General features: G+C 40.6%; 1 protein-coding gene across 3 annotated transcripts in view; it reads right to left on the reverse strand.

Annotated features, from left to right (window-relative positions):
- Positions 1-25,566, reverse strand: part of GALNT10 (polypeptide N-acetylgalactosaminyltransferase 10) — an 84,534-nt gene that overhangs the window by 53,822 nt on the left and 5,146 nt on the right. Inside the window, exon 2 of one of the 3 annotated variants that reach the window (XM_074155860.1) lies at positions 23,712-23,729. The exons of the other annotated variants lie outside the window; for them this stretch is intronic. Within the exon in view, the coding sequence (XP_074011961.1) occupies positions 23,712-23,729 (18 nt within the window). The remainder of the gene's footprint in view (positions 1-23,711; positions 23,730-25,566) is intronic. 3 annotated transcript variants of the gene reach the window in all.

A 25,566-nucleotide genomic window follows, 5' to 3' on the forward strand; every position in this document is an offset into this window, starting at 1 on the left:
GTTTCCACTAACTCCAATAAAGCAAAGAGAATCTCAAGCATTTTTCTATTCTATTTTCCACCCTCTTCACTCTGTCCCTTCAGTGCTGACACTGCTCACTTGCCTTCCAGTCACCGGGCAATCAACAGTACCCGTAACAATCAACATGACAGCTTTGGTTTAGGAAAAAAAAAAAAAAAAATCAACAAATCATTGTTTTCAATTAGACATTTACTATTACTTCAGGTGGTGCTCTGAAGGAGCCCACCTTTTGCTTTGCTTCCCGCTTCACACTGTCAGGATCGGTCTCAGCACAGCTTCTTGTTAGCAGCAATGCAGCAAAACCTCATTTTTCTGGTTTTCAGCAACAGAAGACCGCTATTTTCCTTTTAGCTATTTTAAGGATTTTAAAGTAAATTCTCTACCAGCTTCCTGGCAGACTTGATGCTTCTTGACAGTGTTATGTTAAACTGAAAACATCAGCACTAAAAATCAACATTTAACACGCCTCTTCTTCCCAAGAAGTTATTTAACTGCTGCTCAGACATCCAGTACATTGCACCCAGCAATAGCAAATGCACAGATCTACACCAGGATTAATCACACTCCTCCCAGAATCAGACTTACTGCTATTACCCCAGTTACTCAAAAAAAAAAAATCTGAGCCACGCTACCACCAATTTCCCTCTGTTTAGGTTGTCAGTTCATTTGATGTATTTGTGCTTTGTTCACATCTCCAGATTCCCCTTGTACAGAATGCGGCACACAGAATTACTGCCTTGATGGTGAGGAGGAGTCCTGCTGTACATCGCGGTGCAGAGCAGTTGGGCAATAGCTGTAGGAGTCTCTTCTACTGCTACGGTCTTCCTGTAAACAGTTCTCATCAGGAAGCACAAGCCACTCCTTGAGATCAGGCACAAGCGGCACTATCCCACTGGGAGGAAAAAGCTGAGCACAAAAATCCTAACTTTAGTCTTCAACCTCTTCTAGGAACCCAAGCCACCACTGATGGGTTCCAAAGAGGACTTGCAGAACATGCACATCACACATTAAGGACTAAAACCCCACCATGAACCATATGGGGACTGTCATCCCATGGAAAGTTCTGGGTACCTTAAAGTTCTATTTACAATAATGGATAGAGACTTCTCACCAGTTAAAAGCTGAAGTGCCAAGTACAAGTACCCAGGAAGAAAACGTCTACCACCCTTTTGCCACTCCTCCCTCCACAAGGAAAGCACTGGCAGAACTCCCTGCAGTACTTGTGTGTACCGTATGCGCCATCTGATCCCAACTCCCAGATTTAATACTTCTCTCCTAAGCAAGCTGCTCAAGAGGTCTGCCTCTAGCCCTTTTGAATATCGCATGAAATTGTGATCATCATCTCTATGCCATCCCAAGGCTTTTAATTGTTCACGCCTCCACTCTGGGCTGAGATGAGGCTGACCCAAGGCCAGAAAAGGATGAAGTAATCTACACTGAAGTACTGAATCTAGAGGTTAGATCCTGCCCAGGTACACTGATCCCTCCCAGAGATACCCTCTAGTAGAGATCACTGCTAGACAGGGGCAGCTGTGGGTTTTAATATGGCCAGAAACTACCCGATTGCTCATAGTGCCAGTGTAGGGAGAGGGCACACTAAGCCTGGTTAGGGGACAATAGGGAATAACAGAAACTGGTAAGATAAATTGGTTGGGTCAGGGAAGAAGCTGGTTGACAGTTTCAGGGCCATTATCTCCAAGTGCCTGTGCAAGACGGATGAGGTTTCCAGTATCTGAAAGACCACAACCACTTCTGGGGAACTGAGGAAAAGCAGGGCTGGGGATGCAGATACCAAAACATTGTACATGCCTAAAAGGTGACAAATCACTTTTAGGTGTCACCTTAAGAGTGACAAACTGCTACTAACTACAGCAGTGTCAGGATTAAAAAACGAGAAACAAGCAGCTTCTTTCTGGGACAGGTAACATCTGGGCAGACAGAAGAGAGAAGAGATGCATCACTCAGTGATGCAAACCTGAGTATACCGAGTCTTGATATTGTTAATAGCCAAATTGGAATTCATTCAAATCTTATAAAAACTTACACATTTTGATGCAAACATTCAGGTCATGTGTCAAAGTGATCTTTGCCAGAATCCTCCTAGACCCTGTAAAATTATCTATCGATTTCAATACTGGAATGCTTGTTGAATTTGCTGATGTTACCAGCTAAGTGCAGAACAGGATTAAAATTCAAAAGTGGTCCTGATACCAGAACAACGCATCAAAAAATTTGGGATACAATTCAAAGGGTGAATAAAGAAGCCCTGAACTGTACAAACACGAGACTTGAATGACTTTGTATGCAGCTGTTCAGCAGCCGTTTTATCATCATTTCTGCATGATGACAGATCACAGACTATAAGAATCTGTGTCCTACTGTTTTTAAAAAAAGCAACTTTCATCCTGAGATATTTACAGAAACATCATACACAGAAAAATGCAAAATAATGGGTGCTGAGTAGGGCAGAAAGGAAGAGCAAGTATTACCACACTTTTCCACACTGCTGCAAAGTAGAAAATGGGAAGACATGAAATTAAAAGCACGACACATGAAATTATGGAAGAGGCTTTTCAACTACATGAGAAACTAATACATTCCATCTTGGCCCAGAGGGCAATTAGACTCTGAAGAGTCTCATTCTATCACATGGGTCTTAAGGGAGGTCTCACCCTTGAGAGTATACACTGAAAACATTGAATTCCAGAAATCTTCACTGTTCACTTTCTGGACAGGGCTATGGCAGCCAAACAGTCTCACAAGCGTCCAGCAGGAATCACATTAAAATATACCACAATATTTTCTATTTTCCTAGATCTACTCTAGCTCCTATAGCACAGTAGAACTATAAAGGGAGGTCTCACCCTTGAGAGTATACACTGAAAACATTGAATTCCAGAAATCTTCACTGTCCACTTTCTGGACAGGGCTATGGCAGCCAAACAGTCTCACAAGCGTCCAGCAGGAATCACATTAAAATATACCACAATATTTTCTATTTTCCTAGATCTACTCTAGCTCCTATAGCACAGTAGAACTATATTCCAAATAAACTATTTGGAGCATTTACTGTACTTCAGGGTCATTACAAGAGCACAGCAGTAAGCCCTATGATAAAATATAAATTCTCTTCTCTATGGCACATAGTCTGACCTCGCTATAATGAAGCTCTATGGGACTGAGAAAAATTGTTGTATAGCAGGACATTCTCTGAAATAGAGATTTTGAAGCTTGCTGTACCAGAATAAAAAAGTACCCAATTTGACTCAAACACATTATATCTAGTATTTTTATGAGTCTCACTTCATATTGAAAAAATACTGTTCAAGCGTCGACAAAAAAAGAAAAATCAATAAAGAAATAAAATGCACGGTTGTACATAAGATACAGCAGAGAATGACCGATACAAACTCCTCACATTTGGTTAGGTGTTCGTTCTACCAAGTCCTATTAAACAGGCGAAAAAAAAAGGTTCACATTGCTAGGACTATTTCAAAGAGGGCAGGTTATCAGCAGGTCTCGTTACAGAGCATCTGAGCAATCCATTGTATGCATGATCTCTCTTGTGTCCTCTGAAAATTTATGGTGTAACACTTCATGGCAAAACCAGTGCTGGTAAAACAGTGCTATTGCGCAGTAACGCTGAGCTCCATTTCACCTGTTTGGAGGAATTTTGAAGGTGAATCTCTGTTCAAGTCTTGTATAGAAGCTTAAACTATTTTATAGCATTCTTTTAATGGGTGCAGGGAGTGAGACATATCCTAGATTTTGGGTGTTCCCAGAACATGAGGACAGTTGCTTTGGGAAATATTCAGGCAATGCTTGAATGTTCCTTTTAAGAGCCACGTGCACTGGCTTTCAGTACAGACAAGGATAACTGCTAGAAGGTGTTACAGTTAGGGCTGTTCAGCACAATGTGGACAAAGAAAGAAGTCCCACTGCCTCTGAAGAATGCCATCCTACAGAAAAGCAATGGGAAGACCATGGGTATAACATGCAGCATTTTAAAAAGGTTTTCAGAACAGCCTTTGTGATGTTGGTTACCTTTTTTCCTCCCTCCCTGAAGAAGCATGGATGTTTTAAAAATGGAGCGCTGCAAGCCTTAAGCACCTTTTACAGCTGTGGTGTGGAGAGGAAAAGCTGTCTCCTCTTTGAAGTTGACTAAGTTTGACTTACATTTAGTCATTAGTCAGACTTACTCCATTCTGTGACATGGTTAATTGCAATGGAACAGAATTTCTTTTACAAAAGGTTCATCTACTTCAAGCTCTGTGGTTTTTAAGTATTCTGTCACACATGCACATCTGTTGAGTGGGGAAGTCACCTTGAAGGAGTAAGCGGGCCGAGGAAACCGGGAGTGAAGAGATGCAATTAGTGATGATGAACAGGTCTTACTATCATAGAAGACTGAAGTTCAAGACTTGATCTGTGTTGTAAGTGAAGAATCAATCTGATTAATTTTGCCAATATCCATTCTTCAGAAACAGTTTTTCATCATCAAGAAAAAGCCCTGACCTGACCAGTGAGAGCATTCACCAGAGCAGCTCAGGACAGCCAATGCTATATCCCAGACCTACTGGCCCTTTAGACTCATCTCCTGACCACAGAAAGCTTTCACAGGGAACCCTTTTGTTCATGACAATGGCCCGTTTCAGAGATACTTCCTTAAAAACCCTGCCATTGCTAGAGTGCTACTAGATAATAATTCAAGACTAAAATGATGGGAATGGGGGTTAACGCCTCTTTCTGCAAGTCAAAAAAAATGTTTTCCATGATTTTGAAGGAACCATACAACAAATACAGATATAGTGACACAACTTATTACAAGTTCTTACCAAAAGTGACAAGCTCAAGGCATGCATTACAATAGCTTCAGCCCTTCCAGCATAAATGAATGGCTAAAGAGTTCTGAATGACTTTGCTCAGGAGGTGGACACCACTATGTGCTCCATCTGACCTTACTAATAATCATTCAGGCTTCAAATCTGCTACTAAAGTCTCCGTTGTAAGCAATTATTTGCCTCTGTGCAAAAATGTTAATTTCATGCTCTGTAAACACATTTCCTTGTGAAAGACCAGCCTGCCCATAAAGATTGCTTTTGACAGCCTGGTGACCATCTCCTGCCGCAAGTGCCTGAAGCACCTTCCAGCAGGTAAACATCTGCTCTCCCCTCTGTAAAGGAGAGGACATACGGGGGTGGCATGTTTATAGGTGAGCCACATATAATGACCTCTATAAAAGGGACCTGCAGAGTTTTGGCACTTACTTAAGACAGAGTAACTTGACACTGTAAAATTAAAGACAAGAGCAACTGCTTTCAAGTAGCTGTGATAGTTTGTCATAGCATTTAATCAACTATCCTCTCATGGAAAACATCATCACTGCGGTGCTGCTCTTAGGGAAAGGATGCGTGGAAGATAAAGGCTGTGGTAAGAAAGATGGCTTTTTAAGTAAACGTGGAACCGCAAGAGAAAGGCTGGTTGTCAAGCTTCAGGAAAAAAAGCACCACACAAAACTAATAGTAATAAGTAGGCAGATTATTTAGCCCAAACCAAAGTCAGCCACACCTAAGCCTGTGAGCAATCTATCCCCATGAGATCATGGAAAATGATGCCACATGGCAAGCTTTTTTTTTGCCCAAGAATGTTAGCCTGAATCCCAAACTAAATCCATTAAATACATACAGTTCTAGTTTTGGATGTCGGCACATGCAAGACCACTGGGACACAAGCTACATATTTTAAGGCAATATAAAAAAAGCAACTGCCTTCTGAAAACGCTACATATGAAAGTTGCCACCTTTGCCAGAAAGGCAAGAGAATCATAAATATGCCAGGCATTTAATGCTAGGAAACAACTCGACTTTGAATAATCTTATGCCATTAAGAGATGCACACTGAATATGGACTCAGATCACTTCATAATTCATATCTAACACATACTAAAAGTCAGCCTCGCTATTGCAGAGCAAGTTGCCAACCAGAGTGGTCTTTCGGATGCATCTAAATTCACTACAACATGCAGACAGAGCAATGAAATACTTTCACCCTTCCGCAAGCTTTTACTTCTCTCTCAGTATCACTTCACAGATGCCTTCAACTAGACCTATCTTCCCATCTCTCATGTCACAAAAAACTGCAGGGGCCGCACGTTAAGTGAACTAGTCCTTTTTACTTCTAAGAACATTTCCTGAAACTTGAAGTAACAAGCAAAGAGACTTCAAGATTTAAGCGTCCATATGATGCTCCCAGATTAGGAAATATTTATGTATTTCCATAAATTTATCACTGTGCAAAGAGGTAAGACAAGTTCACCATCCCCAAAAGCATAAGCCAAAGCAGTTGGCTATTATGAATTATAAAAGTAAAAAGCTCAGATAAATGTCAATGTTTCAGTAATCCCATTTAGGACAGCTGCTCAGAAGCAGCCTATGTAGGACTGGATTTTCACAAATTACATTAGGAGGAGGAAGGACCATAACACTTACTGTAATGATGAGATGCCAGTCTTGCCAAAAGTAAAAAATAAGATTCTTAATACATGCAATTTAGTGGAATTACTTTCCAATTCACACAGCGGCCTTGATTTTGTTTATTATGTACTTTCAAGTAAAATTAATCTTAGATTGATAACTCCTGACACTTTTGTCCATAGTCTGAAGTAAATCCTTGCAGATTCTTTTAACAGGTGAGACCAACAGTCTTTTTCTTCAACACAGCTCAGCAAAAACAGTTTGCTCAATTACACTGCTATTCTACAGTCATCATCTTTGGGAGCAAAGCTCGGTTAAAAGACTTTTTTCTTGTTTCGAATCCAGCTTGTCTCATCAATCTAGTTTACAGAAGGTCCCCACCCAGCCGTACCAGCACAACGGAGGGGGAAGTAAGCTGTAAAATGGGGGCAAGATCATCAAATCGCTTCTGTTACTCGAACAACTTGTGCCAAAGCCCTCCTTCGCATACACTGTTTGGTTACTGGATCATTATTAGTCAGGCAGGAGGGCATATTCAGGCAATTAATTTATTATTCTTCCTGCTATCTCTACCACTAGCAAACTCAAATTCACACTTTCCTACTCCCTCATACAGGAACATGAATCAAGTCTCTACTTTCCCCCAACTTTCAGGCTTCTTGAACCAGAGAGGTTAAAAATCTTCTAAAGCAGAGTTGCTTCTCTAAAAAGAGAAGGGAAACCTCAGTGCCAGTCTTAAAGGAATCAATAAATGCTTACTAGTAGGTGGGAAATTTAACACATTTCTGGCTGCTTAGTACACCTATTTTTAACAGCTCCAAACAGCAAAATCTAATTGATTGCTGTGATTTAAATCACCTTCCCTATATAAAACTTTAAATAGGCGCTTCCTTTAGTTTTCAGAACTGCATCAAGCCCGTGCTAACATTTTAATCTCAGTGACAGCCAAAGAAGATCCTGATTAAACAATAATGATTCCACAGCAACACCGGTCTATTTAAGTAATCTTCTTTGCAAGCTTCAGAAAGATCACTGCATGCAAAAAACCCCCAATGCTCATGTAGTTAAAAGCCTTCATCGTTTAATCCTCCCTCCTTAGTAAGAACTATTCTGACTGTCTGGAACAACTTATGTAGCAGCTCTCACTACAATAAGCTAAACATTCCATCCAAGAAAGGAAAATATGAAGAAACTATAGTACGTGGTGGTGATGTGGGAAAATCAAATACTTTAACTACCAGAATTCCTTTAAATGCATTTTCAAAAAGCAGCAGCTGTTTTGGACAAGCCAAAATATTCCACTTAGACCACAGGGACGAGAAACCATCCCAAATTCCTTCAAGTTAAACAGAAGCCAACTTTCTGCTTGTTTCTATTAAAGGTAGGATCATTTTCTTTTCCTTACAAGATGCAAGCCAAAGTTCATAGCTACTATGGATTTCAAAGTATTCACATCGATCTTCCAAGTGCTGCACAAAAATACTGCATGCTTTTGAGTGATGTTTCACAAAATGAACCGTGGCTTGCCTTTTAGTCAGAGATGCGAGGATTTTGGGCTCCATACACAGTACAGAGAAGAGACCTCTGAGCACAAGTACGTTAAGATACCTGCAGCTGAGGGGCACATACTGTCTTTGAGATTTTTTTCTGATGAAGTCATGGCAAGAAACCAGAGCAAGTTCCAGAGATAGTAGGAACATCCTGGGTGACTGGGGAAAAAGCTTTTGTGGCTCCGGTGAGCAACCACTAAGAAAAGATTCATATTATGAATGGCAACTTTCAATGAAAACTTTCTTAACAATAATTTGTAAGACAAGAAAACATGTCCAACTAAAGACACGCAACCAGTAGCTCTGCAGCTACTTTGCAGAATCTCCCCTCTGCCCCCAAGTATTTGATACATAGATTTTCCAGAGTCACTACACAACTGGCAAGTATCAAAACCAAACCTTTGGCTGAATGTTTCATTTGTTATAGCACATCGATACAAAGAACTGTTTTATGCTCCTGTACAAACAGCATCGAACATGAAAACTTCTCTTTGCCAGGCATCAGTGAGAGCCTTTGTTCAGCTGCACAAGAATTCAGTATAACCAGTTTGTACTTAAAAATCAGTGTGCAGCAGTGAATGTTCGCCATCTCAAAGCATGGAGAGATTTGCTGGGAGGATTATATCTAAGCAGTTTTAAAGACTAATGTGAAGTAGCAAAATCCAAATCATTAGACTTGCATTTGCTTGATTCGGCTCCCCGCTGCAGGGCAGTGTGCCATGTCCCTTCAAGCAAAGCCTGCGGGTCCCTGCTCAAGCAGTTACCCATTGATGCTTGCCATCTCTAATCTGCTCCTGGAATGGCTCCCCAGTGCCAGGCAGACTCTGGGGATTTCAATGAGCACAAGCTGGCTTATATTTCGACTGGTCCCAAGCTGGAAGAAGGCTCTTTAGGGGTAACGCAGACAGGCAAGGAGATTCCCTTTGCCTACCCTGTGTGGTACAAATTGGATGCAACGTTAACCTTTTCATGTAAAGGTACATACCTTCTTCTGAAGTAACTTTTCACCAAAAAAGTCCTTGCACAAAAAGCTACCGACAAAACTTAAGCAATGCCCGTTTCCCTTTAAAACTCTCTATAAAGATTTTTGGCAAACCCCCCAACAATTTCAAACAAGTAGGACCACCATTACTTGATGAACTGCTAACATATAAACAATCCTTATCAGGTGTATTGCCTGTTTGGCACATCTCTGCCTAAGGGGGTATTCCCACCACCCAGGTTTTGAGCATTGAGCCTTTAGACGCTCAGCCTGTCCTCTCAGGATGTCTTCTTTCTCTCCTCCTGCTGTGACCAGACCTACATCTCCGGGGGCTGAATACTGAATCACGTTTTAATGACATGACTACAGCAAAGCCCAGATATTTTCCCAAACTCTCTCAGGATATGGAAAAATGAGTGAATGGTTTATAGAGTGATGAATCAAGCTGTCTGAACTTTGGAAGTCAAGGACACCTGATGCAATTCCCACGTCAATAATCATATAGTCCCTCTCCACCCTAAAGCCATGCATTTGAGCATGCAAGTAAGATTTTGTAATACGTATATATATATACACGCATATATATAATGAAGATGTTCAATTCAAAGCTATGCAGCAAAGACAAAAAGCACAAAAAGATCTTCATTTAAAGTTCTTTAATCTTGAACAGAGTAACTGAAATATCACAAAAGTTTCTGTAGCAGAGGGCCATGCTGTTGTCACTGATGCACAAAACACAAAGCTTCCATATATTCAAATACATGCTCCGGGGTTTTTTTTGCCTTAATGCGGAAAAGTTGCATACCTATTATATATCTAAATGCTGAACTGAAATTTATGTTGAAGTGCCCTTTGAAGTAAATGCCCACCCTCCAGTATTAGCAATAGAGGGCCAGTAAATAACATACCATGCAAAACAATCCATGGCAATATTTGTTCCATTTCTGGCCCGACTAACATCTGTGCATGTCTTGCAAAAGAATGTTTTCAGTTGGCAAATCCCCTGACAAGGACAGAAAGTAAATTTTCTTGATTCAGACACTGAACATTTAATTCTTAAGACTTTATTTTCTACATTTCCTCAGAATACACTGCATGTAATATTTAGAGCTGCTGGCTTCTAGGAGACATTTGTCAAAGCCCATTTAGAAGCGATAATGCCTAAAACATCTGCAGCTGGTTATAATACATCAGGAAAATAAAGTTGTCTGGCCTCAGTACGGTGCCAATGTTGGAAGAAAAAAAAAAGTAAAATCAAGACCATATGCTTGCTCTTAGTTTAGTCTCAAGTGATCTATATTTTATAAGGTAACTTACAATTAATTTTTAAACTTCTATGAATTGAATTCTACTAATTGGACTTCTTGGGCTTTTTAAAAAATGCTTTTAAAAGAACCCTTCAAATTCCCATAATCCAGATGGTTTTGATTGTACCAGTCAAACATCCAAAAATCTTTCTAGTAAGAGACGTAAGCTCCAGAAGTTATCATAGAAGTGCCATAGCCAGAATACCTCCCTTCACTTCTCCCCCAGAAATAAGTTTCCTGTGATTGTTTTATCCAGGTTATCACCACTACGGGTGCACGAAACAACATCCCTTCCTGAGTAATTTACCTTGTGGCTTTTAAATTTAAACTTCATCTCAAATAAATAGCGGCTTACTACTTCAAATGAACTGAATGAGAGCAGGGATTTTAATCCAGTCAGAAGTTGAATTTTGACCCGGGTCTTCCATTCTCTCTGAAGGAAAGCCATTCAAACAAGGGGATAGTGTTTTCCTGCTCCAAAGGTTCTTGAGTTATATAAAAGGGCACAGACATGGGACACAAGGTACACCAGCACCGAGGCAATACAAGAGGGGCAAAGTTTCAGCGCTGTGCGTGCAGCCAGCCGCAGACAGGGCACTCTGGAAAGCCTCTCCCTTCCTTTATGGACTGCTTCTATAGAAGACTTCAACTGCCACCAGCTCAATGTGCCTTGCCTAACTTTGCATTTGCTCATGCCAAATTACTGTATTAAAAAGCCTTCCATGGCTTTGGCTTTAGAGACAACTCAAGCAAAGCATTCTGGAAAACCAGCTATTTCAGCTGTTCCTATGGCCCAAACAGGCATTCCTGTATGGAAAGGCTGAAGCCAACTGGAACAACTTGCCCAAGAGGCAGGCAAGCGTGTCCAACTCAAAACAAATAACGAATGTTCAGCACAACCTTGTGGTCTGTGAGCAAAGAGCCCCACACCCCTGAGGACAGTCTACCATCCAGATCCAGATTGAGAGAACTGGGAAAATGACATACTGCAAGTGGAAATCCCCTGAAAAAACACATAACTTGTGCTTCAGATCGCAGTGAGGCAGTCCAAAAACTATGTAAACCTTCCCCAACCACACCTTCCCAATACATGTTGTTTTGTGGGTCAGAGAGAAGTAACTGTGTTATTGCTGTGTCTTTTCAATGCAAGCAGATCTAAACCTCTTTTAACCCGTGCTGCTCTCACAAACAAGGCAAATCTGCAAAGTGCTTTAAAGAACAGAGCAGGAACAGAGGAGCAAGGCTTGTACTAGAAAACTGACCTCTCTGGGTAAGACGTTTTACAAAGAAATTATCTAGTACAGTGACAGAAGAGGCCGAGTGCAATGTATTTTGGGTTCACATCTCCTGGGAAACTTAAGGGAGATAAACAGCCCTGTCATATTTGTTCTCTTAAGAAAGGTCTTCCTCAGCCCCATAGATTAACAGACTCACTTTTTGCCTTCACTGCTTAGTCTCTGATCTCAGTGCAAAGTTCATAAGAACTGCCTCCCATCCTTCTTTCAGAACACAAACCACACTTCAAAATTTGTCTTCAGCTTTTAAGTGCTCAAGAGCCCAGTCATTTCCCAGTAATGCTTTTGCTGACTGACCATTTAGCAGGCTTTCCTGTTACTTAACAGTAATTGCACAGCAAACAGGGAGACAGTCATCCATTCCCACTGCAGAACCTTTAGTAAAGATAGATAATTACATGGCTTTTGATAGATCAGAAGAACGCAAAGCAAATAGAAAAGAATTAAGATTTCTCTTATTGTAAAAATTTTTGGGGTGATGCACATGGCAACAGTGTTCTCTATAAGCACACATTTATTTTCAGGCTGAGTTCTAGACTGACGTGGTCTTGCAATTTCCAGTCAGAATTTGAACATCAATTTGATGAGCAGTTTCACAGCTGTTCCTGGGTCCCAGCAGAAGCAACAAACTGACACGGTTCCGATTTTATTTTTTAAAACCTTTTGCAACTTTATAGAACTGAGAAGCGAAATGTCAAAGGCCAACTGCAAGCTCAGGAAGACGGCTCTGCACTGACTTCATCCTCAAACCAGCAGCCAAGTTTTCCTAACGCTGGTTGAGTAAGAGGAGATTGAATACCATCTTCTGCAGAAGTTTAACTGCACTGACCAGGAAAAGTAACAGCTACTGAAGCTACTACCTCCTCCAAACTACCTACAAAATACAAGGAAGAAGGATTTGGAAAGAGAGCATACTGAGCTCTCTTACAAACACATCTTTTAAGCTAAGAACTCTACTGTTACAAAAATTCACTTCCCTCCAATACATGGCCTTTTCCGTTAGATATGCAGAATACAGCTAACTGGAACGTGCCTTTGAAATCCTAAAACCCTACTTAAAAACCCAAACTAGAAGCACGGTCCAATAGAAGAAGAATGTTGGTACGCATATCTAAAGAGGTCATGATGTGGTTTAGGTTTGAGGCTCTAATCACTGTGTTAATGGCAGAGAATCACCTCTTCTCACAGACCTTGGTAGGGACAGACCCAGGACAGGGCAACTTCATCTCTTAAGCACTTCTGATCTTCAAATCACATAAACAGTGTATTAAATACTTGGAGAACCATAGCTGTGTGAGCTGCCAACAACTCCACACAACACAATTTTTCTGTAAAGTACCAAACCTATCATATCATGTATTCTAACCCAGTGGTTTAGAAGCAGCCACAGGTTCTGCAAAACAAAACAAAAGCATTTCAGATGGCTGTTAGTCAGTCTGACGTACCCAGGGATTCTGGAAATGCCCTCCCAGGAACACTACACATTTTTTTCCATTACTGCTAAAGGACCACAACTAAGAAATTACAAAATCCTTAAGAGTGACTCAATGGCAGTGTCAGATCACAAAAAGGCAAACTGCCACAAGAAAAAAATATTCGTACACTTGAACTTATCTCTAACCCACAAGCAGCACAATATTACTTTGTGACCCATAACAGGCAGTAGATCAACTTTGAAAGGAATGTACAGTCAGCTTTCAAAGACTTCTAGAAAATGCCTGGAACATTTTAATAACTTAATTCTGACTTAAAGAAATCTTTAATTAAGACAGCATTTAGAAAGTATTTTCAGAACAATCTGGAATCCTGTGGAATGTGTTAAGGCCTCCAAGGAAGCTTGCTCTGGCTAAGAGCTGAGATCAGTCATGACTTAGAGAAGGAAAGCAGCCCTCAAAAGTAGCCAGCACCATCGAAGTCTTAACATGCAATTTGCCTGCCATGTCAGTATTTGGCACCCCAATCAGCCCTGTCTATCCTTTATCACCTTCATTCGAGGAGTTTACCCTGTTTTTTTCCAAGGAGATGGCATTACCCAAGTTACAGTCATACAGGACTTGACTTACAAGAATTAACTGCTGCTTACTTTTACACTAGCAAGCCACTGCTAATCCGTGCTCCAGTAAAAAAGCAAGCGATTTAGGTCAAGGGAGCTTAAGTGCTACTAAAATAATGTCGCATAGTACCTTATATCCACAGCTCAGACAGCACTTCTCACCCACAAGAAAGCAGCAGACACCACCAAAGTCAAGTCCAGATGGCCAAAGGGTCTTTGTCTGGATACCAGTGAACTTTCCTTTACTCTTTAGAGAAGGATTATGCCTTGAAATATCTATCAAGTACATGCAGTTCCCAAGAGATTATTTTGAGATTATACCCTGCTAGGGTGCTGTTTTGTAACTTCTTTCAACTATAACGTTTCCAAAGGACAGCGGGTCTCCTTCTAGCAACAGAAGCTTAAAAGACAGAGCAGCAAAAGCTACGGCAGAGACACCCTTCTCTTTCTGAAAGCTGCCCATCCAACTGACAGCACTGTTTCTAGATAGTACATTACACTGAAAGATACCAAAACACCTTAACATTTAGTTTGATATATATATATACAAAAAAGTGTTTGCATGATAGACATTTTCTTTCAGTTTCAAGCTGCAGACCACTAGAGAAACCAGAGCTATCGTGACACATGAAAAAAAGAGAGGACACACAACCCACCACCTCCAAGACTGTAGCTTTAGTGCAAGCACTTCCTGCATCAGCCGAGCAGTAACCAGCTGCACCAGAACACGGTTCCCACCTTAGAGCTGGGTGGGTGCCTTGGAGAGTGCATACTGTCCCACAGACTTAAAGCATCCACCTTGCTGACTCCACAATGAAAAATTAAGGCCACTCAAGCAATCCCATTAACATAGATTAATAGTCATGTCAAGCGCTGTGTCAGGTCCACAGGATGCCAGCTGTCTAGTGCTATAAAACCGCCAGCCTTGCTAGAGCTACTGCCCAGCGTTTTGCTCAATGCAGCCCATTCTGCCAGCTGGGTTTGGGACAGGATGCTGTCTCAGGAGAAGATGAAGAAATGGATGTTTACTTCCTCTACTTCCTTGAAGTCCACTGCTCCAGAGAAGCACATTCAGTGTCATTCCCACTTCAGCCTACACAGCTCGAAAGGGGCACAGTTAGTGACTCTCCTGTGGTCAGGGAATATGTGACTGCCAAGAACTACATCAGTTCTCTTACTGTCATATGTTGGTGAACGTAAACCACCATGAAAAGCAAGAATCTCTAAAGCAGCATCCTATTTCAGACTGGGCACATGGTTGGACTTGATGACCTTAAAGGCCTTTTCCAACCTAGTGATTCTCTGAGTCTACTCTATACACCAAAGGTATAAGAGAAAAACTCTCACAGTTTGACTATCCAAGGAATAACATGACCTTCCCTGCCTACCCTTTCAACACCAAACATGAATTACAAAGATCTCATGTGCAGCAGTCAGAGGATAAATGTCTCAGCAGCATTCCTTGTGTTCTCGTCACCTCTCACAAGCAGAGTTGGAAAGCAGAAGCCAACAACAGTAATATTGCAGAACTGACTGGAGTGATGGTACGTAGCATTATGTGGCAGGGATATATCTAAACTAACTCTTGTCTTAACTCCTGCTGCAAACTGTGCCATTTCTCAAACATTCAGTGTTCCAGGGACACAAGCCAGCACTTGTGGCTACTGGTTGAGGTACAATAAATCCCTTTGGAAAGCTGTTCTGCAGTTCTTTTGCTGAAGAGTGTTGTTTAAAGCTTCCACTACTTTGGCTGCAGATCACAGTAATCTCTTACATACTCACTGTAGGTTGTCCAAGCCATTCTGCACACTAGTATGGAGGAAATTTTCATAACGAAAGCTAAAGCTAAGATTGCTTTGAATGACAAAAGACACTTAAAACTTGAGAAGCTTCAAGAAACCAGGTGATATCTTTGCAACTGCTGCCTCTCCCTCCCTGCTTTTTCAAGTATTAGTATTTCTTAAGATTAACATCTTTTGGAGGAGATACACTGTTACACAAAGAGTTTAGCCTCATTAGGTACTAAGCAGAATTGCTGAAGTCAACATTAAATTCATAAGCCCAGTCATGCAATTAAAATGTTGGATTATATTTCATTAAATTTTAAGAGTACTCTATAACCAAGCAGCTTTCAGGGTCTTCTCTGCCAACCAGCTTCCTCTTTGAGGAGCCGCTGAGAGTTTTGAGAGCTTTTAGAAGCTTTGTACCCTGTGATTTCAAACAAGATCCAGGTGCATGAACTGATCTCCTTTTTATTTAATTCCTGACCCTTCTTGCTGACTGCACACAGCACAGAACCAAGAACAGATTACACACACTGAATAGCGATGTGTTACACACTGTTCCCATTTAGGAAGCCAGAACAGAATCCTAACTGCATAATCCAGCAGCACTGCACACATGCCCAAACTCATTCACGTTAAGCTGACAAAGTTTATAAATAGGATGGAAAAAAATTTTCTTTGTTATTCTTTTCCACCTCCTGAAGGAGCAGATCCCTCAAGTCAATAGACAAGTCTACCTTAACAGTGCATCACAACACTTCACGAGCAAGAGACAGAGCTAGTTTTCAATAGCCAGCCATCAGAAGAAGAGGGATGAACACCGTGCTTCAACTGCCGATCCTCCAGTCGGAACCACTGCCTTGCCTTTGCCACCCAGGAGCAGCAGCCTTTTAAAGAGCCATTTGTACAAACATTTCTGCTAAAAAAACCTTACAGTGTATCTGCAGATACAGCCAAAAACCCACGTGAACCCATTACTAATGGATCCAACTTCAGTGAGCTTGAAAACATTTTGCTGAAGACATCCTGTTATTGTGAAGGTGTGACTCACAAATGAGGTAAGCCAGTGCTCCTCTTAAATGTTTAGACCTTTAACAGTTGTAAGGAATTAAAAAGAGATTAAGAATAATCAAGGTTTCAAAGTCAGATCCTTTCACAGCTCTGACAAGCTAAGGAAGAAGAAACTGGATCCTGAAATGTCATGCCTGAACCAGCAGATTCAAGCATGAACCAATTACAAAAGCTAGAGAAACACCACACAGTAGAAGACTGAAAATGCCCAAGATCTTTAAATAATGGATTCAGTCACCAGTGAAAACCCAGCTGTCCCTTTCAGAAACCTGTGCAGTATTTGTGACATGGTATAAAAACAAATTATTACACTGCTGAGAAGCTGCTTTTTTTTTGGTATAAGTACCAGCAAACAATCTAATTTTTAAGGCATTTTCTATAAAGCAGCTTTAGGGAAGGCAAATAAATATGCTTTCAGTTGATGTTACTTTATGGGAAGCAGTCTTTCTTTGGTTGTTTTACTTTCTTCTTGCAGATTTCTGACTGAGCCTCCTGCATGCTATAGAAATAAAAATCAATCCTCATGAAGCCATCATTTTTTCCTAAAGGGCCCAAAGAATTTAATTCTGTTTCTCTAATTACCTCGAGTTACTCAAAAGCTAGAACTTTACAGGATAGAAAAACACAGACCTAAAATAGCTTTAAAAACACTTCAATGCGAGGAAAAATCTTACACAAAAAAAAAGCATAAGACTGGCAAGTCACAGCTGTAGTGAGCTCAAGACAATTATTTCATAACTTGGATTTAATTGGAAATAACTTGGCTTCTTGCATTATTTCTTTAAATATTAATAGCCAAATGTCTACTCTACAAAAAGTAGTAGTCTAATTTTGATACTAGCAGGGTAATGCTACACAGCAGTCTAATAAATTCTTTTTCTAGTTTTCAGGGATTCTCTAGCCTCTTGCGACTTCCCTTAATCCAAGTTGTATTGAGCTGCTCTGACAAAGAGATTTCAGAGGGGAAAACAAGCAGTTTTCATAAACAAATACTGGCAAAGCTCAAATACAGACATCAATTGCGATAAAGGGAGCAGGACATTTTCATTTTGCTCCATTTATATTGAATAGAAAATTTTTGGTGTACTCCAACGTAACTGACAAGATATGAAGAATGGCGTAAGGCAGGGGAACATCTTTTACAGCACTTGAGTGATGACTATATCTAGGATGTCAAGGGCTAAATCTACAAGAAACTTTGCTATTGCAGTGCTGTGGATGTCGCAGCTCAACTTCCAGCTTTGCGATTCTCACAGTGAGGTCTATGTCCTTGAGTAAGGTCTGTAGGCACCTTCACGATCAAATTTAAAACAACTGGTTAAGACAGGCTTTTGACCTCTGATTTGCCAGGTCTTAGGTGCACAGCCCTTATGTTCAAGGTGGACTCCATATCACGCAAGAATCAAACACTCATACCTGTTTGCATGCTTTGATGCCTGAGCTGTTCCTCTCAAACACAGAGCACAGGTTATTTGCTATTTTGCATAGTCAAAGCAGGGAGGCAAAGTCGATTGAGTGCTGTAGCTACTGCACTGCAACTCTTGAGTAAAAGCCATCAACGATCCTTGTGGAAGGGTAGCAGGGCACCATCACCCTCTCCCTTCAACCCCAGGGCTTCGGATGGAAGTACCCAGAGTCCCACATGGCTTGTACAGAACTCGAGTCTGAGAACTGTGCTCGGAACTCAGCATCCTTGACAAGAGGTGGCCAATGCTAAGGATGACAGCTGGGCTTCAGGGAGGAGAAGGTGGCAGCAAGAGCTACTCAGAAGCAAAAGGTGAGCATGAACCCCGGGGACTTGAATGGCAAGAACTCTGGACCCAGGATGTCAGGTCTGGAGAGGATTGGCTGGTTCCTGAGGATCACACTCAGCCCAAGCCCTTATCTCTTAGGTCTAAATCCACAAAAAGAGTTGGGTACCAAAGTATCTCGCTTCCTAGGGCTTTCAGTTCACTCTGGCATAAACAAAGCATGCAAATATCTGCATTACATAAACAGTGATGGATTCAAACAAACAAACAGTGCAACAGTTCTCTAAATGAAGAAGAAATCAAGGGAAACATACAGAGAAAGGCAGTAGTTGTCCTCTCAGTTAAACCTCAACTGATTTGGAAGGCTGTCAGTTACATACAGAAAACCCTAAAAATAACTACTTTCCATTTCTACTGTAAAACCAATCCATAAATCGCTACATTTCTCACGTTCTGTCCATTCAGCTTTTTCTACACACAACCATATTTCTCCCCTTTCATCCTGCAGCACTGGTCCCACTAATCACTGACATATGCTCCGGCACAGAGCATTTCCTCTGGCATGCTTTAAAAAGAAGCACTGTCACCAGAGCAGTATAAGCGCTGGCAAATACGGTCTGTCAGGTTTTGTTTTCAAGGACTATAAAAATAGACTTCACTGCATTAGGCTTGAAAACTCATACCCTCTAGAAATAATTTTAACAAATAAGTTTTCAGATGACTTGTTATTGTTTTCAAATATCCAGAGAGAAAATCTGTAGCTTTATATTTCATTTAACATTTTCAGGTTAAGCCAATATTTGAGTTCTTTTACACGACTGACAATTCCTACCTAATTTATCAGCAATGCTGGTGTTCTCTGCTCAGGTGCATCAGTTCAGGGCTTCTCAGATGTATTTCTGCTACGAGCAGCCTCTTAGAAAAATATCAGCACTCCGAAAGCCACAAGACATCGCTTGCTTCCAGAGCTTAGGCCTTTCACCCATGGTAACCAGTATTAGTTCATGCTGATAACAGCTTTGGCCAAAATGCAAGGAAAAGGGTCTTGGCACAGATTAAGATTTGAGATGCTTTCTTGTTAGTTTGTAATTGCTTTGCCAAGGACTCTTTTTCTGTAATCAGCTGGCCCAAGTTCCTATTTGCAGAAAGTATGGCAAAAGAAAACCTATTATCTGTTACACACAGATACTCTGCAGCAATCAAAATCAAGGACGACACAAGCAGGACCTTCATGCGTTGAGGATAAAACTTTTCCAATCTTCCACATCTCCATTTGCAGAGCATACAACCCACATCCGAAGGTCAGAAACAATCTGGGGCAGAATGGGGAAAAAAACCACATTTCTAAAGAATCAGCAACAACAGCAGGAAAATGGCAACTATGACAACTTGGATAGTCCTCTGGTCTCCGTAGGTATATCCAAATACACTTCTGCTACTCTCTATATCAAAACCCCAGGTCTTCCAATACTTTGCAGATGTTTTTGCAGGTTACTTTCATACCCACAGAATCAGGCAAGCAAAATAATTTTGAGAAGTCTCATTCCAAACACTTTAATTGCACCAATATAGCTTCTTTGCTACTGTGAACGAGACCTGTGAACAGATGCTGGATTTCTGAAGGGAGATTTTTTTTTCCCCAGGCTAAATTAGTACCTTGAATCAGATTCCAAACCAGTCACACACACACAAAAAAAAAAATAATGAGGCAGCATGCAACAGCAAAACATCAGTAGGAGTTTTAGATATTTCCAACACGGTTAAGTTGTAGCCTGAGAACCAAAGAGAAGCAGTGGTCCAGAGTGTATTTGGTGGATCAGCAAAACTAACATACGCAGGAGTGGAAAAAGAGGGTTATTCCTTATTACTTGGCTATCACACACTAAACCCTGGCAACAGACCACCTGGAAGATAAATGAGAAGACAGACGATAATCACAGGGTTCACTTATTTTTGAGACCCAGAATAATCCTGTTACGTAGCGGCTAACATGAACTGACAGTCAGGCTAAATCTAAGTGACCTTCTGTAATATTACAGAAAATAACTTACTTGTCTAACTGAAGCCTTTTACAACATAGTTATGCCTGCATTTATATAGCTTTTGGGGTTCTGATTTGCTTTAGCGAGGGAATATATTTTGCTTTTACTTATCTGAGCTGAAAGTACAGTCTCTGAAGAGAACCACTTCCAAGGAAGCAGAGTTAAGATTAAAGTCAGTCTGAGCAGAAGTGAAGGATCTGCTCACTCTTAAAAAGAATAATATAAAAAAGAAAAAAAAAATCTTATGGAATGCTAGACCTGGTTATAGGGTTATTTTTGTATCATACCCTAGATCAAAGTCACTAAGACTCTTATTTTTCAAAGGAACATCACATTCTAAGACATCTTTGAAAACTTTGGTCTAAACATTAAGAACACTCAAACTCTGTTTCACCTGTTTTATTTATTAAGCAACAGCTCATGCTTACTAGTCCCTATGAAAATTTCTTCTTTAGACTTCATCTGAAGGCTGAGAAATGTTAGGCAGGCTCAAGGAAGAAAAAAACCTACCTCTTTTCCATCATGGAAAAAAACTGTTTTCTTGCTAGTATCATGAACTAGGTAAAAGTAACTTCCCAACTGAATTTGAACACAAGTAAAGGTAATTTATACAAAGACAAGCCTACGTGATCTTCTACTGAGAAAAAACAAGACTGGCTACTAGAGGTTTTAAATGTTAGATCTTCTGAATAATCATAAGCAAAGATGGAGAGAGAAGAGGATGACTTTCCTTTGAAAAGTCACCTTTAGCTTGCACACTTAACTGCAAGCAAAGGATTTTAGGCTTTAGAGATCAAGCAGAGCAGAACTTTTCATAACAACTTAATCTTGTAAAAACACTTGTTCAAGAGGGTAGAAGCAAAGCAGCTCTGCATGTAGGAGGGACAGCTGACAGTGTTGCCAGATAAGATCTGATAAAGCCCTAAAACATCACAAGACTTTGACTAACAAAGGCAAGATGTCATTCTAATCAGATTTTTGGAAAGGGAGAGTAGTCAAACGAGAAGGAAGATTTCATACATCCAGAAATTTCTTGCAGGAGACAGACTGATTTACTGTTTTCCTACCAATCTTTTATATTTATTACCAAATAGCTCTACAGCAGGAAGACAGAGGTCACTTACAGACATCCAAGTTTAAGACCCAAGTTCAACTGTTTGTACCTGGAAACCCACCCTTCAACACTTGTTTGAAATGTAACCCTTTGGTTGGTCATTATTTCAGTAAACAACTGCTCTTGCTGTGCATTTAAAAAAAAAAAATAATACTCTGAAATGCTTTGGGAAGTTTGACATCAGCAGTCAACCTGTGAACCACAACCACACAGAACGGGGCCCAGTTCTCTATTCGAAAGCTACATCAGGGAAACGTGTCCGGTCACTGCTACATCAGCTACACATGATGTACATGCAATAAATACGTATTAGTGCTGAGGGGAGACACTTTAAACAGAAATCAGTTACCTCACGGCAGAGGTAACTCGCTGCTCAGCTGAACAAGGAAGGATGCTAGCATTCACTTTTTGAAAGATGCTTTTTTAGAAGTTGCTTTCTGCTACTTGTGCTAATTGGGAAGAAAACAATATTACAGCTGAAAAATTAATAAGGAGTTGAGACTGGAAGACACAGCACCAAATAAACATTAAAAGTGAACTTCTCTACCAGGTTGGGTGGTGCTACGGAGTCAAGTCTTCACTGACTCCATCCTCCTCCCTTTCCTTTGCTTTCTATTTCTGGCCAAGGAAAGAATCGTAATACCCACAGGAGTTACACCAACTCACTTAAAATAGAGTTTCCATTTTAAACTCATAATATGTTTAAACTGTTTATCATTTCAGTTTGACTCAGTACTACAGAAAAGCAAAAGATATAGTAATATAAACCAAGTTTTGTAGGGTGCAACTTTTAAGCCATCAGCTACTGTTTAGTAACTGCCTCTAAGTGTGCTCTTGTCCACTGTAGTTGTAAGACCTCCAAGAGCACCTAGACTAAGTGAGGAATTTCATCCCTGACTCATGCTGGTGGCAACACGTTCATGTGTTTATATCATGACCTCCAAAAGAGGAAAGTCTGCTGAACACCACCAACCATCGGTACAGTTGGTACAGTTAATGAGAGCTGTGTTTTACTTCAGAGACCTGGACAGAGTTGTGCTAAGACCTAAAGAAGACAGACTTTAGAAATGAGCTGGATGACATTTCCTTAAGCTTTCTGAATATACTCAGGAGGGACACTACTCGCAGTAGCTGACAGCCTGTGTTTCCAAGAAAATGGCTGGCAGAATAAATAACATTTTATTCTTGTGAGCTACAGAAGATATGCCAGTAATGGTCATCAACCTTAGAAGGATAACTTATCAACACGGGAAGGCATGAAGCAGTATCAGAGGGAACTCCATGACTGGGATAACAGAGTTCAGTTATAATAAAATCAACAGCTTTTCTACTGAAGCAAGTTTCTTCTCTGGGAATCGGCAACACCAGAGCATTGCTTATACTCCACTGTAACTGTGGTTAAAAAGCCTTAATTATAGATATATGCTCTAGAGAGCTCTTTTTTAACCCTGGAGCTAAGATTAGAGAAAATGGAGGAACTGCAAAAGGGCAGAGAAAAGAGCTAATTATTTAGAAAGAAAAACAAACTTAAAGACCAAGAAATGGTAGACCTCCCTTCTTTGAAGCTGTGACTTAGAGCTTTATCAAGTTTATGAACAATAAGGAGATATGTCAAGTGACGTATTTCTTATATTTTAGGGGCTGCCCAGGACTGGATGCAGAGCTGCCAGCAGATCTCAGACACAGATAGAAGTTACTCTTCTATCCAGGCGTTTGAAAAGAAGGGCTGCCTGGCAACTTACTGTGCTACATATTGATTTACTTATCTGTAGCTTTCTCCAATCATTTGCCAGACCCTTTAAATCTAACAAAAGAGGCACAGTCTGACAAGTCAGCCATAATTTGATATCCAGTACTACTTATATTCTTAACAAAGCTGCGTAGATAAACACTCTTTTCCTTGTTACCTATCCATCATCTGGCCAGAGTAACACAAAATGCAGGATATACCACCACAAGTGTCGGTTACACTGATAGAAAAGATACCATTACCACTGAGAGGTTAAGCTTCATGTTGAATAAAGCAGGACCAGCAACCGTTCCTAGCTCCCTGGGTTGTAAGAAGTCACGAGCAGCAAGCCAGATCTGAAGGTAAAACCACACGTAAACTCTTAAAGAGATAACACAGAATTTAAAAGTTTACTTATCGCAAATAAGATGAAAGGCAGTCCAAAAGTAGAATATAAAAAATTAGAAAGGGGGGGCTATTATCCCTGGATTTGGAAATATAGCATCATGCTGTTAAGCTCCTGAAAGTGACTTGAACACCAGGATTTGCTCAGGAGCCTGTGAAATCTGATAAACAGATTCACACTTTCTGTTAACTGCTAAAAACTCCCACCCTCAGCTATCGGTTTTGCAAACAATCTGGGACCTGAAGTCAAGACAGAATGTCTTTTATATTTCTCCCTAGAAGCAAAGGAATCCTAGTCCAAGCTGCATCTAGAAGGAATATGTGGGTGGCCAAACTGAACTAGGACTGACCAAACCCATTCTGTCTAGGGACATTAGCTCAGGTTAAGACAAAGAGCAAGTGTAGGGCAGAAAGCTCATTCCCAATATGATTGCAGAATAGGAACAGATACAAAATTAACAAAAAGTAACTATTCAGCTTTAACCCAATCTACTCCAGTCTGACTGAAGTAACATTTAAATAATATTCAAATGAATGATTATTTAAATAATCATTAATGTCTGCTTGCCATCACAGTACCTCCCCTCAGAATAGCCAGTTTTTAATCCATTCAGCTATGGGAAAAATCCTTTCCTGTTTTCTAGTAAAGGTGATCCAGAAGAAAATCTAAACATACACTCATGTCACTTAACCTGAGAGTACCTGTTATTATTAAAATATTTCATATGCACAGAGTCTCTGAAGCCACGTCTCTCCCTGCGTCTACACAATATCATGCATTACCCGTGCTACTATCAAACAATTTAAAGTGGTGTAACTCAGATGTTACTCTACAGAGTTAACAGGATGGAACACATGAAGAACACACAATGGACACTAGATAGGGACAGTGTCCTCTGATGGTAAATATCGCAGCAGCTTTGTTTACATAAGCATTTACAGCATCCTGAGGTACCATGAAACTCAGCACAGTGCACTCTGGTTATGGTGCGCTCCATAAAAGACTACCAATGGCAACTCTGCTAAAGTCTAAAGTCAACAGGATCCCAAGCTAGCAGGTTGGAACGCCTGCTTTCACAGCAGATCTAAACAAATTCCTGCAGTACAATATTTTTTTTTTCTAGTGATATTTCAAGCACACAGTGGAATACCTCCTACAAACTCCTAACGCACCCCATCAGCTCTTTACTTCCCATAAGGAAGCTGAAGGCTACCTGCCTGTGTCGCCTGTTGTAGGAAAAGAGTGCAAAGAAACAGGAGCAGTGTGCAGATTTGCTTTTACACCTGGATAACAATGTCCTCAAAGTTTAAGTTCGACAGGATCTGTTCTTACACAATGTAAGCAAGGTTACAGTTGGCTCCACAGGGAAGCAGATATAAGTAACAGGAAGGTTAACTGCAGTTCTTTATCTTTTTATAGTGACGCCTGTAACTGTATTTAAACAGGGAGTGGAATATGATACTATATAACTGTAAGTCTGATTGATAGCATTTTTCTGCCTACACTCGTCACCGGTGGTAAGAAACTTTCCATTGGTTTATCTGTCCACTTAGTCAATGCATGGCAGTTATCTGCCAGGAAATCTGTAACTATAGCTGCTCTGAAGTCTTGCTGTCTCTGGCGATTTGATCCATATTCATACAGGAAAACCACACAGCTCTGGAGATCACTGTATGATTATGGTTTTCACCAGCGACCTAAAAAGTAGTCCAGATGCCAGGAGCCAAGAAGTTTTCCTGCTGAAATCTTCCTTCTGTGAAGAAAGGTAACCATTGCAGCTATTAAGAACAGCATAGGGAACACATTTGAACAGCGAAACACAGAACCACTTGTCCGATAACAGGAGCACCTGCTCCACGATAGAGATAACCCCCCCTAAAGAAGAGCAAGTATAATAAACCTTTTATTTTCACATAGCATAGGAGACCTAGAATACAGCCCATTTGTTCATTCAGCTCTGTGTTGCTGTTACAGTGAAGATCATCAGA

Source organism: Numenius arquata, chromosome 11 (assembly GCF_964106895.1).
Source record: "Numenius arquata chromosome 11, bNumArq3.hap1.1, whole genome shotgun sequence".
Taxonomy (NCBI): Eukaryota; Metazoa; Chordata; class Aves; order Charadriiformes; family Scolopacidae; genus Numenius; species Numenius arquata.